The sequence below is a fragment of the Columba livia genome, chromosome 21 (assembly GCF_036013475.1).
Source record: "Columba livia isolate bColLiv1 breed racing homer chromosome 21, bColLiv1.pat.W.v2, whole genome shotgun sequence".
NCBI lineage: Eukaryota > Metazoa > Chordata > Aves > Columbiformes > Columbidae > Columba > Columba livia.
In genome coordinates, this window is record NC_088622.1 from 6784336 (window position 1) to 6799037 (window position 14702).

At 51.2% G+C, this 14702-nt stretch overlaps 1 protein-coding gene across 12 annotated transcripts in view; it reads left to right on the top strand.

The window, feature by feature from the left end:
- The first annotated feature begins 423 nt into the window (after positions 1-423).
- Positions 424-14702, top strand: part of ZBTB40 (zinc finger and BTB domain containing 40) — a 47630-nt gene continuing 33351 nt past the window's right edge. For 2 of the 12 annotated variants that reach the window (XM_065038188.1, XM_065038190.1), the window contains exons 1-3: positions 424-559; positions 9414-10202; positions 10829-10962. In XM_065038188.1, the coding sequence (XP_064894260.1) occupies positions 9473-10202; positions 10829-10962 (864 nt within the window). In that variant the 5' untranslated portion in view covers positions 424-559; positions 9414-9472. Of the gene's footprint in view, positions 560-1410; positions 1432-7502; positions 7666-8717; positions 8984-9413; positions 10203-10828; positions 10963-14702 lie in introns of those variants that run through there. The other 10 variants (XM_065038191.1, XM_065038193.1, XR_010467509.1 and 7 more) reach the window with 8 other exon arrangements.

The following is a 14702-nucleotide window of genomic DNA, read 5'->3' on the forward strand; positions in this document are numbered from 1 at the left end:
CAGCCCCTCACCAGCTCCGTTCCCTTCTCTCCACTCGCTCCAGCACCTCAAGGTCCACCTGCCTCAATCCCCCCCACGGCCAGACCGCCCGTGACCTCGTCTCTGTCAGGCCCAGCACAGCCCAGCTCCGCCCTCGCCCAGCCCACGGGCGGGTTGATCCAGCAGGTCCCTCGCAGACGCACCGGGCTGCGCACCCACGGCCCCGCGTGGGCACCGCCGCCCTCCTCAGGGAACGGGCCCGCGCTCTGCCACAGGGGGACGGTCGACTGACCGCGGGGCCCGGGAGGAGCCGCCAGGACCGGCCGCTCCCTCAGGGCGGCCGCACGGGGGGCGGAACTCGGGCGACTCGCGCGTGGGAAGGACACGCGCGCGCCATAACTGCGCATGCGCCGGTGCCCCCCCCCCGACTCTGCTCCTCCGTCACGTGACGCGGGAGCCGGCCCGCCGCCGCTTCAAGATGGCGGCGCCCGGCGCAGAGCGCTGAGGGGGTGGGGGAGGGGCGGCTGTTGTTGAAGCTTTATTGTTCCGCGCCGTGTCCGCCGCGCCGCGCCCAATAAAGGTAACCATGGCGACGGGGCCGCCGGCCGGGCCTGGGCCGCCATCGGGCCCTTCGCTGTGGCCCGGGGGGCTCGGCGGGCAGCTCCGCTCCCACTCTGCCGGGCCCGGCCTCCCTTCCCCACCTCGGGGCCAAACCCGCGCGGCGGGCCCGCCTGGGCCCGGGCCCTGTTCGTGTCGTCCCGGGGCAGCGGGACGGGAGCGGCTGTTCCCGCCCGCCGGGAGGGACCGGGCGGACAGGGAGGCGGAGGGAGCAAATAAATATTTATTGTTTGCGTTGTGATAAGAAATCAGTGGTATGATCCATTTTCCTGTGTGATCACCCGCACAGCAGAGGAGCAGGGAGGAGCAGGGCTGCCCCGTTCAGTAGCAGCCTGTTCCCAGGTCGTGTTAGATTTAATATGGAAATGTGCTGAGGTGAGTCTGGGTCGATAAAACCCACGTCCTCCCCAGAGACAGGCTTGTGGGTGAACCTTGGGGGTAATTTCTTCTCGTGTGGTGGAAAGAAAGGCTGGGGCACCTGATGTATTGGCTCAGATAGGACATAGGGCAGCATGGTTCTCTAGGTTTTTGGTTAAGAGATACCAAGTGTCTTGCATTTGAGGAGGAATCTGGGTTTCAAACCGCAGTCCAAGGACAGGGTGATGCAGGAACAGCATGTTGGAGTGCAGACCAGAACAAGGTCGTCTCCCAGCTGACCACCCTGCCTCTGTGCCTGTGCGTTTGCTCTTGTTTAATCCCTCTTTCCAGTATATTTTGAGTTGACTGCCGTGACATGCAGCTTAAAGAAGGTGCTGAAAACGTTGTTGCCCAGACTGTAGCTCAGTGGTTATAGAAGTCTTCCAGGAGATGGAGGAAGCAAGTTGGCTTCCTGGGGTGAGTGTTGTTAGGCTTTTACATCACTGTATCCTTCCCTGTGTGTTGTGAAGCAACTGTGCTCGTGTTTGAAGAGCTGTCGGTCCTTTGGCCTTAGTTGAGTTCTGGGGCTGTGGACGTGTCTCTAATGGCCTGAAGCAAGAGGGGACCGCACTGGAAGTCCAGGTGCCTCCTGACTTGCTGTCTCAATAGGCTGAGCTCAGAGGAGTTCTGTGTATTTCACTAACAAGTCTGGGGGAATTGGTCCCTGTCCTGGGCTGACCAGCTTTGAAAAGCATCATTGTATAGCTTTTTTTTTTTCCCTTTATGTTTGGATCATTTGTGCCTTTGGATCAAGTCACTTTATGGGTGCATTGTCCTTTTCCTGCGATCGTGTGTAGGGACAAATGTCTTCTACACTTCTGCTGACAGCAAAATAGACTGCAAAAGCTGGTCAAAGTAGTGGTGGTTTTTGTTTGTTTTAAAAGGGACTAATAAATTAAAACATGCAATCTTCTCTGATGTAAACCGGCCTGACAAACAAGAGTTCGGATGTCCAGCTTTTGATTTTGAGGATGTTATTAGAACCTGCAAAATACAATTAGCACTTTCAGTGCACTTGGGCACAGTGAGACATGGATGAGCAGCTGCTGGAGCAAACTTCGGCTGCTGTTTTGGGTTTGTGCTGGTTTTCCACTGCGTGATTTTGCTCTCTTGTTGGGGCGGCCCCATTCCAGGGGGGACAGGCAGCAGCCATTGCTTTGAAGAGTAATAGGAAACTTGTTGTTCAGAGTTGGAGCACACCTGTTCATTTTTCAATCTGTTCTATTTCCATTCAGAGCATCAGTGCAGCCAGCCAGCCAAAGTGTTTAGTGCTTTTTGAGCAGTATATTCTGCTGCCTTTAGAGACCGTGGAGCGCTGAATTTAGTCAAAGTGTTGCTTATTTTCCTCTGTTATCTGTCTGCACTGATGCTCTGAACTGAAATAAAATAGATTGAAAAACAAATTGGTGTGCGCTGGCTTCTGATACCGATTTCACATTATCCTCTGGGAGCGCTGCCTGCTCTGGTCCTTTGGAACACCCCAGAGAAAGGTAATGACTCCTCAGCCTCTTTCAACACTTCAAAAAGTGGATTGCTTTTGGTGGGAGAGGTAAGAAAATTGAATTGCAGTACATTATTTTCTCGCTTTCCAATAGCCCTCTTTGTAAGGTCATCATCTTAGGAACAAGAAAACGGGAAACTGGTAAACACACACAAAAAGTATTCAGATTTTGATTTATAGCTGTCACTGCCCTTAAATCCTCAGAGCTAAAGCCAGAGAGCTGCCTGTCACTTGGAGGCAGCTGTGGTACCTGAGGGACACGAGAGAATGAACCTCGGCTTTGTGTCCTGCTGCGGTTACCAGTTTACATGAGTCTTTTGAAATAAGCCTTGGAGTAAGTGCAGAGCGGGGGGTGGTGGGGGGAGCTCCTCTCACAGGGACAGGGACCCGTCCTGGGCTGGGACCCGCGCTTGTCAGTGACCGCTGCGGATTTGAGCTTGAACAGAAAGGCAAGAGCACAGGAACGGGAGGGTTGGGCTGCTCCTGTGGGACCCTCCATCAGCTCAAACAGAACTGGCATTTACTTAAGAAAGAAAACTCAGTTTCTTCCATTTTGCTTAGCTCCTGCTGTCCACTTAATTATTTTTCCTGCCTGTTTTGGTTCATTTTCTTTAGAGCTTGCCCAGACCTCGCTTTCCGCTGGTTTTGCGGCAGGTGTGCAGGTTGCTTTTGGCTGGCTCTGTTTTCCGGCTGTGCGTTGGGTTGGGCTGTGCTGGCAGCAGGGGGAGCACAAGGCTGTGGGTTGGTGTTCCCTTATTTCTTTTTTAACCTTTTTCTTTTTTAAAGCTAAAAAAAGCCTGCCCCATGTGCATCTGTCGAGGGTTTAGATTGCGGGGTGACAATAAAACCCTGGCAGATGTATTGTTAACCTCCTCTACCCCCCTTTCCCCTTTTACCCCTCCCTCTCCCCTCTTCCCACTCAGGACAGGCAATCAGGAGGGAAAGAAGGACAGAGAGAAGAGAGTTGGAAAAATTACAAACGTTTTACTAATGCTACTGATAAAATAGAGAAAATAATACAAAATATACAAAACCAATCTTGAAAGTCTCAGCAACTGCAGAGCCGGCAGCCGAAGTCCTGGACTGGACTCTGCAGCCAACCGGAGCTGGATTCAGTCTGTCACTGGCCTCAGTTTGCAGGGACGACTCACAAGGTCCTCTCCTAATGTCGGCCATAAGCAGAAGGAAAAAGAAGGCAAAAGGGACGAGATCCTCGTGATCTCCCACTTTTATATGAAGTATTCATGTGAATGGAATGTTATACACATTGGTCGGTTTCTTGGTCACCTGTTTCTCATTGCCCCTCTCACGAGATGTGAATCTGTCCTTATCAATAAGTTAGCATTCCTGTTTAATGTAGCTTAAATAAAAATATGAGATCCCCTCAAACTGGGGGTGTGAGAGGGGAGACATACATAGGGAAAAAGAAGAAATAGCTGGAATTGGGTAACGCATGATCATGTTTGCTATGTTTACCAAAATATGTATCTGGTTCTCCAGGAAAATGCAGCTAATATGAAGCTTTAGCTGACAGGCAAATTCACTAAAAGAGAAACTTGTTTTTTAACAAAACCAGGACAGCATCCTAATGAACAATTTCAGGCATGGAACACATCTCCACCTGGCCACTGAGTCACTACTAATCAATGCAGGACGCACCTTTGGGCATTATTTTATTAACGCCAGCAGGTGTGTTTGCCAGCACCTTGGAAAAGCCCTTAATTATGCCAGTGAGGGACATACAGAATCCTTTTGCTGAGGCCACAATGGCATTAGAAATTCTTTCTGTGCCTTGTGCTGTGCTTTCTGGTGGCACAAGGAGTGTGCAGCCCTCCTCGGAGCATCTTTGCAGCACCTGTCTCGGTGGCGTCTAATTGCTAAAGTGCTGGGTCCTAAATTTCAATTATCTTTCGATGAACCTAGCGACGTGGATGGCTTTTGAATCTGTTGAATCTGGATCAAAGTAATTCTATGAAAAATGAAGAGAAGTAATTTAATTTGGAAGCTGCTTTTCAGTTATGTAGGTAGAATTGGGTGTTTCTTTCCTCCTCTGTGAAGAAGCCTTGTTGCTATCAACACATCCTTTTCCTGTTCTAATGTAGCTTAAATAAAAGATGTGATCCCCTCAAACTGGGGGTATGAGAGGGGAGAAATGCCTAGGGAAAAAGAAGAAATAGCTGGAATTGGGTAATGCAGGATCGTTTTTGCTGCAGACCCATTCTGGATCTCCTGTGTTGGGCAGTTCAGAACAAGAAGGGGTTTCTTTGCTGCGGTGGGTGTCCTGGGAGCAGTCACTGCTGCGTAAGGACAACAGGGGGACATTTATCAACACGTGGTCAAGTGGGGCCTTGGGAATTTTAGGCACTTTTGAAAATTTGGCTCAAATGGATTGACCTTGCAGTCTCGCTGCGAGTCTGTGGAATGCAAACTCCTGAGCTGTCTTGGTGTTCTTCTGGGGGAGCTGGCAGGACGAGGCTTAAGATGACCCCTGATGTTCCTCAAAAGATTCATTCTGCAAAGCCTGTTTGTTGTGCAGCTCAGAGAAGTGAGTACCTCTGTGTCCTCTGTCCCCACTTCTGACTCCAGTGGGCCAATATTTTGGAATAAGGTGGCGCTTCTGCGGTTTGGGTGTCAGAGGCCCCAGAAGCAGCCACTTAAACCATGTTTTGCTTCAAATTTGAAATTCATAAGAAATCCCCAGTGCATCTGGCTCCAAAGAGGATGCAGAGAAGCAGCTTTAAGCTGAAAAAGTTACAAATGGCTTTTTCTGGCCAGTGGTGCTGGCGGAGGCAGGTGGCTCGTGCTCCGTGAGCACTCGGCACTGCTCAGGTGTTTGTTACCTGCTCTCAGAGATCCCCCGTTCGGCCCCGTCCCCCAGCCAGATCTCCCCAAAGCCATCTAGAAGGTGTCTGTGAGATGGAGCCAGACACATTCAGGTAAGAAACAAGACCTGGACAGGCTGGAGAGTTGGGCAGGGAAAGATTTAATGAAAAATAACAAGGGCAAGTGTAGAGTCTTGAATCTGGGCAGGAACAACCCCAGGTTCCAGTGTAAGTTGGGGAATGACCTATTAGAGAGCAGTGTAGGGGAAAGGGACCTGGGGGTCCTGGGGACAGCAGGGTGACCATGAGCCAGCACTGGGCCCTTGTGGCCAGGAAGCCAATGGTACCTGGGGTGGGTTAGAAGGGGGTGGTCAGTAGGTCAGAGAGGTTCTCCTGCCCCTCTGCTCTGCCCTGGGGAGACCACACCTGGAATGTTGTGTCCAGTTGTGGCCCCTCAGTTCCAGCAGGACAGGGAACTGCTGGAGAGAGTCCAGTGCAGCCACCAAGATGCTGAAGGGAGTGGAGCATCTCTCGTGTGAGGAAAGGCTGAGGGAGCTGGGGCTCTGGAGCTGGACAAGAGGAGACTGAGGGGGGACTCATTCCTGGGGATCAATATGGAAAGGGGGAGTGTCAGGAGGATGGAGCCAGGCTCTTCTGGTGACAACCAGTGACAGGACAAGGGACAATGGGTGCAAACTGGAACACAGGAGTTTCCACTTAAAGATGAGAAGAAACTTGTTGGGGGTGAGGGTGGCAGAGCCTGGCCCAGGCTGCCCAGGGGGGTTGTGGAGTCTCCTTCTGTGCAGACATTCCAACCCGCCTGGACACCTTCCTGTGTAACCTCATCTGGGTGTTCCTGCTCCATGGGGGGATTGCACTGGATGAGCTTTCCAGGTCCCTTCCAGCCCCTGACATTCTGTGACTCTGTGATGTCATTTAGCCGTTAGGATAACTGTGGCAGTGGAGGGTCCTCCTGCTAAAAATGGGTTCTTGTCATGACTGGACCCCTTGCTTTAGGTAAACCCAAGTTACTGAGTCTGGAGATCCAGGAGGCAGTGACGGATCAGAAATCAGATTGCCTGTGGTCGTCCCTTCTGGCCGTAAGCTTTGAATAAAAACCTGAAGTGTGTTCCAAGTAGGGGGCAATTGCCTTGAGGATGGCCTTGGCCATCCACTCCTTAAAAAATTCTGTTCTTTTTGACAGATCTTTGGCTCCCTATAATTAAAGAAGTAAAAACAAATATGTCTGGTCTGATTGCTCAGGACACATTTTCTGAGTCGCTGTAGTATAGGAGGTGCTGGCAAGCTGCTTGGGACTTTCCTGTTTTGAGCTGTCACGGGCAAATATATCTTATATCTTCTTGCCAGAAATAGAGGGAGCAGACGGTGCTGCTGCTGCTTCAGCTTGCCATGGTGGAAGCGATGGGTTTTCTGCAGAAGGCTCTTCATGGCAAAGTGAGCAGACATCTCTTCCAGGACATCAATGTTTCCTGCTTGTCCTTTTGTAGGAAGAGCCACAGCTATTATTATTTAACCAGTAGACACGGTTTCATCTCAGATACTGGAAGTCCTTCAGCTCCAGGGAAGGAGTGGGTAGACTAAAACTGCTGTTACATGGAACCTGGCAAAAGAAACGGGTCTTTCTTCTTCCACAACCAGCAGCTACTCTGCTGATGGCAGCTTGGTTACTCGTGGTTTTCAGTGGCGTGGGAGGAAAGCAGAGCCCACGTGTTCAGTGGGCTGGAAGTGCAGGTGGCCCTGTGTATGGGTGAGGGGCAGATCTCGTACCTGCCGAGCAGCAGAGATGTGCTGCAGAGCACACGGCCTTTGGCAGCGATGCACCTGGGGCTGCTGTGGCTCCTTGAAGCAGGATGGGGGGGTATCAGCGACTACTTTGGTTTCCCTGCCTTCCAGAAAAGGACCCACCTACCCTGTGCTCTCACTTTGAAGGTTTTCAGTGGGAGAACATGACACCTCTGCTTTGAGGTGGTGCCAAAATCATCTGTGATCTGATGATTGAAAAGTGAGTTCCATAGTACTTTGTCTTTCAAGCACGGGGGAGCTCTTGGCTGAGCAGGAGAGCTCTCGTGCACGGGTGGTATCATCCACTGGCCAGGTGCTCCGTGTCTGCAGCTTTGGTATGAAGTGATGTCTCCTGGCTTCTCCTCTCCCCCCGCAGCCTCCGCAGGCAGTGCCACGCAGGACACCCGAGGTCCCGCTTCCTGCGACATCTGAACTCCAGAGGGGTTGGCATCTTGCAGGAGCGAGGCACCAGCACGCAGACAACCTGCACACAGCGGCTGCTCACACCTCGCAATTTGGTGCAAGGTGGGAGTTGCTCCGAGCCCTCTTTTGCGCAAGGCAGAGCTTCAAGGTCATGTATGAGCATCGACTCATTAAAGCTCATGCCCCAATGATAGACAACATTACTTCTGTTCTCTATGAGAGAGTAAGAACCTGGGTGCAAAGATGTTAAGCAGTTGAAGGTCATGTAAATTGTGCCCATCCAGGTGTTCTTCCTTTAAGGCTCATGCTGTTTTGTTTCGGCATCATTGCCAGCACCAGTGTTGGGGATCCTAGTGTGTAAAAGGCAGTAACATCTTTATCTTGTCTAGTTTAGATAAAAACTCCAGATACCCCGCTGATAAAAATTCTGTTGGCAGATGGCCTATCTGTTCTCCCTCCTGCAACAGGGGAAGGAGGGGACAGGAGTTAAAAAGAGGCTCTGGTAGATGGGACTAGAGCTGTGGACTGTGCAAAAAATTACAGTTTGGGGCAAAAGACTTGTAAATGGATGAGTTAGGACGGCGATGTGCTGGGGAGGGAGGTGCTGAAGGCCCTGGGCTGCAAGCACATCTCTGTCTCCAGTGCTCATGCGCCTTTGCTGATATAGCAGTGATGTCAGGAGAAAACTAATGGGTCTCAAAGCACTTAGTGCTTTACAGGTAAACCCCAACACCTCAGATTCTGCTCTGTGTTTGGTAGCTGGTCCGAACAGGCTTCTGCACTGCGTCCCCCCCTGCCCTTTCATAACCAGCTGCTGAATTCAGCATCAGGGCTGATTTCAAGAGCGTTCACACCTCCTTGAACTCTACTAGGAGCACATCAGGGAGTTTCTTCTCCCTTTTTATAACTCCTGGGACTCAGTGCTCATTTCCAAGCTCTTCCTGAAGTGTTTAGGTTTGGACAGTATCTTCAGCTCTATTGCTGAATTTGGGGACTGCATGTTCAGAAGGTTCCGTCTGAGTATAAGGAAACCATGGCAAGGATCTTTCTGTTTGTAACTTGCAACTTAAAAGCAAAGATGCTTCCAGCAGAATTTTGGCTTTACTACCTGTGAGCCAAAGCCTGGATACCACTGACTCCCAAAGCCGTTTCTCATGGGATGTGATTTAGGGGCACTTTAATCTGTGTCCCCTTGGGCAGAAGCTGTGAACCTCTCCAGAAAGTCTTTTAAAGATAGGCAGGGATCAGAATTACCATGTTCTAGAAGGACAAGGAATTACTGGAGAGAGTCCAGTGAGAGCTACAAAGATGCTGAGGGCTCTGGAGCATCTTTGTGATGAGGAGACACTGAGAGAGCTGGGGCTGTTGAGCTGGAGAAGAGAAGCTGAGAGGGATCTGATCAGTGGATCAATATCTCACGGTGGGTGTCAGAGGATGGACCAGACTCTGTTCAGTGGTGCCCAACGCCAGGGTGAGGGGCAACGGGCACAGACTGAAACACAGGAGGCTCCATCTGGACATGAGCAGAAACTTGTTTGCTGGGAGGTGCCAGAGCCTGGCCCAGGCTGCCCAGAGCGGGTGTGGAGTCTCCTGCTCTGAGACATTCAAACCCCCTGGACCCACCTGTGTGATCTGCTCTGTGACCCTGCGCTGGCAGGGCTGGGCTGGGGATCTGCAGAGCTCCTGCCGCCCAACCAGCCTGGGCTGCTGTGATTCTGTTTGCTGTAACCGCTGATGTCCAGCATAGTAAGCTATGAAGAAGTGTAAACTGGAAAGTAATTTTTACATGCTCTTTCTGTCTTGTTACTGTTTGAGCGAAGTGCTAACAGCATCCTTTGCTTTTTCGCTAGCTGGGCTTTGTGGAAGGTGTGCAGAGCACGGCGGGAGGAGGCCAGTGGGTCCTGGCGCCATGGAGCTTCCTGGTTACAGCCGGCAGCTGCTGCAGCAGCTGTACCCGCTCTGCAGAGAGCAGCAGTTCTGCGACTGCGCCATCTTCATTGGGGATGTTCGTTTTGGAGCACACAAGGTGGTTCTGGCTGCTGCCAGCCTGCTTTTTAAATCCCTGTTGGACAGCACAGACACCATCTCCATCGACGCCTCTGTGGTGACCCCCGAGGAGTTTGCGCTCTTGCTGGAGATGATGTACAGTGGCAAACTCCCCCTGGGGAAACACAACTTCACCAAGGTAATCTCTGTGGCAGATAGTCTGCAGATGTTTGATGTGGCTGTTAGTTGCAAAAACCTGCTCAGGGACCTCATCAGCTGCTCGACTCAGGACCAGGTAGCGAGAGAAGTCTCCAGCCAGGCAGCAGACTCATCTGGAAACCCTGCAGAGACTAATAACCCGCCCCAGTCTGAAAAACCTGCTGAAGGAAGAACAGATATTCTCCTCCTTCAGAGGGTTTCCCCTTCTCCTGGACCTGCAGAAGCAGAAATGGAAGCAGATGTTTCTCCTACTGGCCAGGACCTTACCATGGGTCACACTTGGGTTCAGCAGGGTGCAATGGCCAGTGACTCCAGATCCCTCCGGGAGGATTCGGGGTCTCGTCCCGCTCAGCCTGCCCCTGCTGAGCAGGGTGACAGTGCAGAAGAGGAGCCTGATGAGCCTCTGGAGGAGAAAGGAGGAGCGAGAGACTTAGGTGAGACTTTACAGGGCTCAGCACAATGTTGCCTCTTATTTGTGACTGTGTTGACTCACGTTTTTCTGTGATGGGGAATATTTTCTTCTGTGTTTGTTCTTTTTCGTTTGCTCTGGGTTGGGAGCAGCACCAACACGCTCCCCTTTTCTGCAGGGACTTTCTTCCTTTGGCACATTGCAATACTCTCTTTGGCCTTTGCAGTTGCTTCGCTCCCACCGCTTCATCAGAGCCATAGTGAGCAAAACTTTTTTGCCCACCCATGTGATTGCATGTGCTGTAAATGAGACCTGTGTTAGTGCAGGACATGAGGTTGATAAAGCAAAATCTGTATGACAGCAAGTGAACAGAGTTGCCTACTAATGCTGCCTTATCCTTTAGACTCCTATTCAGCACGGGAGGAAAACAGAGGCTGTACTGGGTTTAAAATAAATGTTCCATTTATAACTAGTGTTGAATAAACTGTTGGTTTTCCCTCCAGGCTGCGTGATCCTTTGGAAGGGATTTGTGAGTCACAGTTTCCCTATTATAGCCAATGTGCTGGTTACAAACTGATGCCTTTCAATCACATCACGCTTTCTGTGAATCCCTTCAATTAGCAAATAACTCATCTTGTTTCTATCACACAGCAGCAGAGAGCAAAAGCTGTAAACTGGATTTCTTTCTTCGATATGAAAGCGATTTCTCTGAGGCCCTTTCTGATGCCCGAGCTGTGCTGAAGAGACTAGAAGAGTGTGGAGAAATTGATGCCTCTCAAAAGGAGGTAGGTATGTTTACTTGGGTAAATGATACAAGATTTATCTTCACCCTGCTGAGGACTAGAATAGTTTGTGTCCTGTGTAGGAAATTGTTTCATGGGAAACAGGGGCTCTGGTGCCTGGTTGTTTGAAGGGCAACACGTGCTCACCTGAACAATGCCCAGGAGAGAAGCTTCTATAAGAGCAAGCGGCTTGTGCGTGTAGGTAAAGATGTATATGTCCTGCTCTGAAGACATATTGGTTGTGTTGTATAAAGCTCCAGCGCTGATTTCTCTTCTCCTGTTTTATGGGCTTTTGCTTCAAGAACTGTATTGATTTGTAAATGAGTGGCATATGAGATCCCAAAATAGAGCTCCCGAGCACCCGGTGAGGCCTTGCGACTCCATCTGTTCCGCTCTGCGTGGGCCAGGCTGCTCGTGGGGAGTGCGATGGGTTCACGGCTGCTGCCCCACGGTGCTTTAAAAGCTGTCGTTGCTGCGAAATGGTGCTCGAGTTCCCATTGGAGGGGAAATTGGAGTCTGGTGCATGGTCAGTGCTGAAGGATACCCTGAACAACAGTAGCCAGATCCCAGCTGTTGTAGCGGCTCAAAGCTGCTGCAGAAACAGCAGGTGACATCTGTGTGGGTGCAGGAGGACACGGAGCTTGGAGGTGATTGCAGCAGGTCTGGGTGGCATCGTGCTGGCTGCAAACTGCTGCGTGATCGCAGGGCTGTCGAAAAAAGAGTGAGGATGGGGCTGTGCTTGCTCCCCTCACCCCAGCTGTTTCTGCTGCATGAACTGCCCCGTGTACCTTTTCTGTACCTGGAAAAATGAGAATGTGACTGTTTTATTGCCGTCTCCTCGGTGGCTCTGTGGTTTGCTGACCTTTGGAAGCTGAGAAGTGCTGTTCCATAGATCGGGGCTGCGATGTTTCTAGGTTCCCGTGTGCCTGCTGGCTGGGTTCGGGTCACTCGGTCCCTCCAGTACCACTGTGGCCATGGGACATGGCACATTTTGGCCATGATGGCATTGTATGACAGCAGAGAGGAGAATTTTCTTGAGCCAGGGAGTGCAAGTTTCTGTTGAGCCTGTAAATGTTTCCGGAGGAAAGCCCGTGTTCCCTTAGCTACTGACCCTGCTGATGGTGTTGAATGTTACATCTCTGGGGCTTTGGGAGGGAGATGTGGCTGCTTATTGTTTGCAGTAGCAAGCCCAAACCTGGCCGGGCTGACAATTGTCTGTGAGTTCATTGTTCTCAGCATGACTGCGCGCCTGAGAAGGATTAGGTGTTTGTAAGTTTGTTCGTTGTCCTTATCGGAAAAATACGTCAGGTTTAAGGTTTCACCTATTGTGCACCTTGGCATTGGAGCAGAGCTGGGGAGGGTGTTGTGTGATGAGGATGGGCGCTGCCAGGAGGGGTTTGACAGCTCCACGCGCCTGTGCCGGCACAAGCACCCGAGCACCCTGCCTTCCCTTGTCCTCTTGTGCTGCCCGCACGGTCGCAGGGCAGAGCAGCACCTGCAAAGTGTCCGGGCAGGCGTGCTGCCTCGCATCTGCTCTGCTTAACAGCCCCATTTTGTGTTGCTTTGCAGTAAGTGTTTCATGTTTCTTCAGCACCTCTGAGACCCAGCAGGTGAGGTTCGCAGACCCGTGTCTGGCCCTTTATGCTCCCGAACGAGCTGCTGCAGCAGGAGCCAAGGGAGAGGTTGTGGAGCTCAGAGTCGGTTTGGGTGTCTGACTGCAAAACGGCAGCTGGACAATTTTTCTGCAGCTATAAATAAACGCTGAATAAATGAGAAATAGATTTTCTTTAAGCCTTCGCGAAAAATCACTTCTCAGCTGTGACGAGCATGAAAAGTGTCAGCGCCAGGGCAGTGGGGGACAGACCAGTGCCTCTCGTGAGCAGGCTTGGCCAGATCTGTCCCCCTCTGAGCTCCCCATGGGGCAAGTGGGACCTATGTGCACCAGCACCGAACCTGGCTCTGTTTCCAGCAGGTGCAGTGGCTTTTTCTCACAAGGGCCCAGTGTGTTCTTCAGGGGAAACACAGCAGTGTGTTTTTAAAGTCAGGCTTAAAGTGCAAGTTCAGCTCCGAAGAGCCCAGCTTGGGATGTCTAATTAAGGCTGAGGTTGTGCCGGTGGTAGATGTCAATAGATTTTTTTTTTTTAATTTTTTTTTTCCGTGTCTCCCTCTGCTTTTTGTATCATATCATTTTGCCAATTATTTGCTTGAAGTCTCTGAGGTGCCTTGGGGCAAGTGACGGTGGGTCTGGAAGCGGGTGAGATGCTGTTTCTCTGCGCTGAGCAGCCTTGCTTGGTGCTTCTGCTCAGGAGCCTTTGCTGGTGGTTTATTGGGAAGCGGTGATGTGTTTGGGACAGCAAAGCCTGGGCAGTGTGGGGTTTTTTTTGGGTGTTTGGCGGGGTTTGTGAACCTGCCTGTCGCCACTGAGGCTGTCCTGGTGTTTGGGCTCCTCTAGTTTTGCTGGTATTTTGCCTTGGATGTAGCCCCTCTATTTCTGTTCCTTTGCTCATGTGCTCGTCCCTGCACAGGTGCCTTGTTCCTCATGGTGCTCCTGGCTGCTTCCCAGCGCTGTTGCTGCTTCATGTCCTGCTGCCTCCAGTGGAGACTTGTTAGGTTGTGGGGTTTTTCACAGAATCCCAGAATGTCAGGGGTTGAAGGGCCCTGGCAAGCTCATCCAGTGCAATCCCCCCATGGAGCAGGAACACCCAGATGAGGTTACACAGGAAGGTGTCCAGGCGGGTTGGAATGTCTGCACAGAAGGAGACTCCACAACCCCCCTGGGCAGCCTGGGCCAGGCTCTGCCACCCTCACCCCCCAAACAAGTTTCTTCTCATATTTCAGTGGAACCTCCTGTGTTCCAGTTTGCACCCATTGCCCCTTGTCCTGTCACTGGTTGTCACCAGAAGAGCCTGGCTCCATCCTCCTGACACTCCCCCTTTCCATCTTGATCCCCAGGAATGAGTCCCCCCTCAGTCTCCTCTTGTCCAGCTCCAGAGCCCCAGCTCCCTCAGCCTTTCCTCACACGGGAGATGCTCCACTCCCTTCAGCATCTTGGTGGCTGCGCTGGACTCTCTCCAGCAGTTCCCTGTCCTGCTGGAACTGAGGGGCCACAGCTGGACACAATATTCCAGGTGTGGTCTCCCCAGGGCAGAGCAGAGGGGCAGGAGAACCTCTCTGACCTACTGACCGCCTCAAGGAGATCTGCGGTTCAGGGCTTGCTTTGGAGACAATTGTTGCATCTCTCTAAGTCTGATGTTATGTTCTGCTCCTTGGGCTGAAAAATGTGGCCGCGTTGCTTTTCTGTTTAGGGAGATGTGATTTTTGAGGTTGTTTTTGTTTTAGAGTCTCTCTGTGTATCTCACATAAACTATTCCTATCTAATTTGGTTCTGGCCTGGATGAAACCAGCTTGGAAATGAGAACAAGACTGAAATTGCAGTAATTTGGGGAAGCGTAGAAGAGCTTTGCTGGTGTCAAGTCTTATCTTCCTGTGCTCTCTTAGAGAAACTCAATTCAAATTATTGCACAGCTCATTTGTTCCCTCTACTACTGGGTTCAGATGAAGTGGGGGAGTGTTGATTCTCACACGTAGAATAAATGTCACTGTGCTTGTGGATCATTTCCATTGCCTATGGGCCTGTCCAATTATTGTCGTCCTTTGTTTGCAGCTGCAGGGATTTTTGGATGCGACAGAAGAAAAGTTTCCCATTATTTTCTGCATCCTGATTAGGAGTGATAGATGGTGAG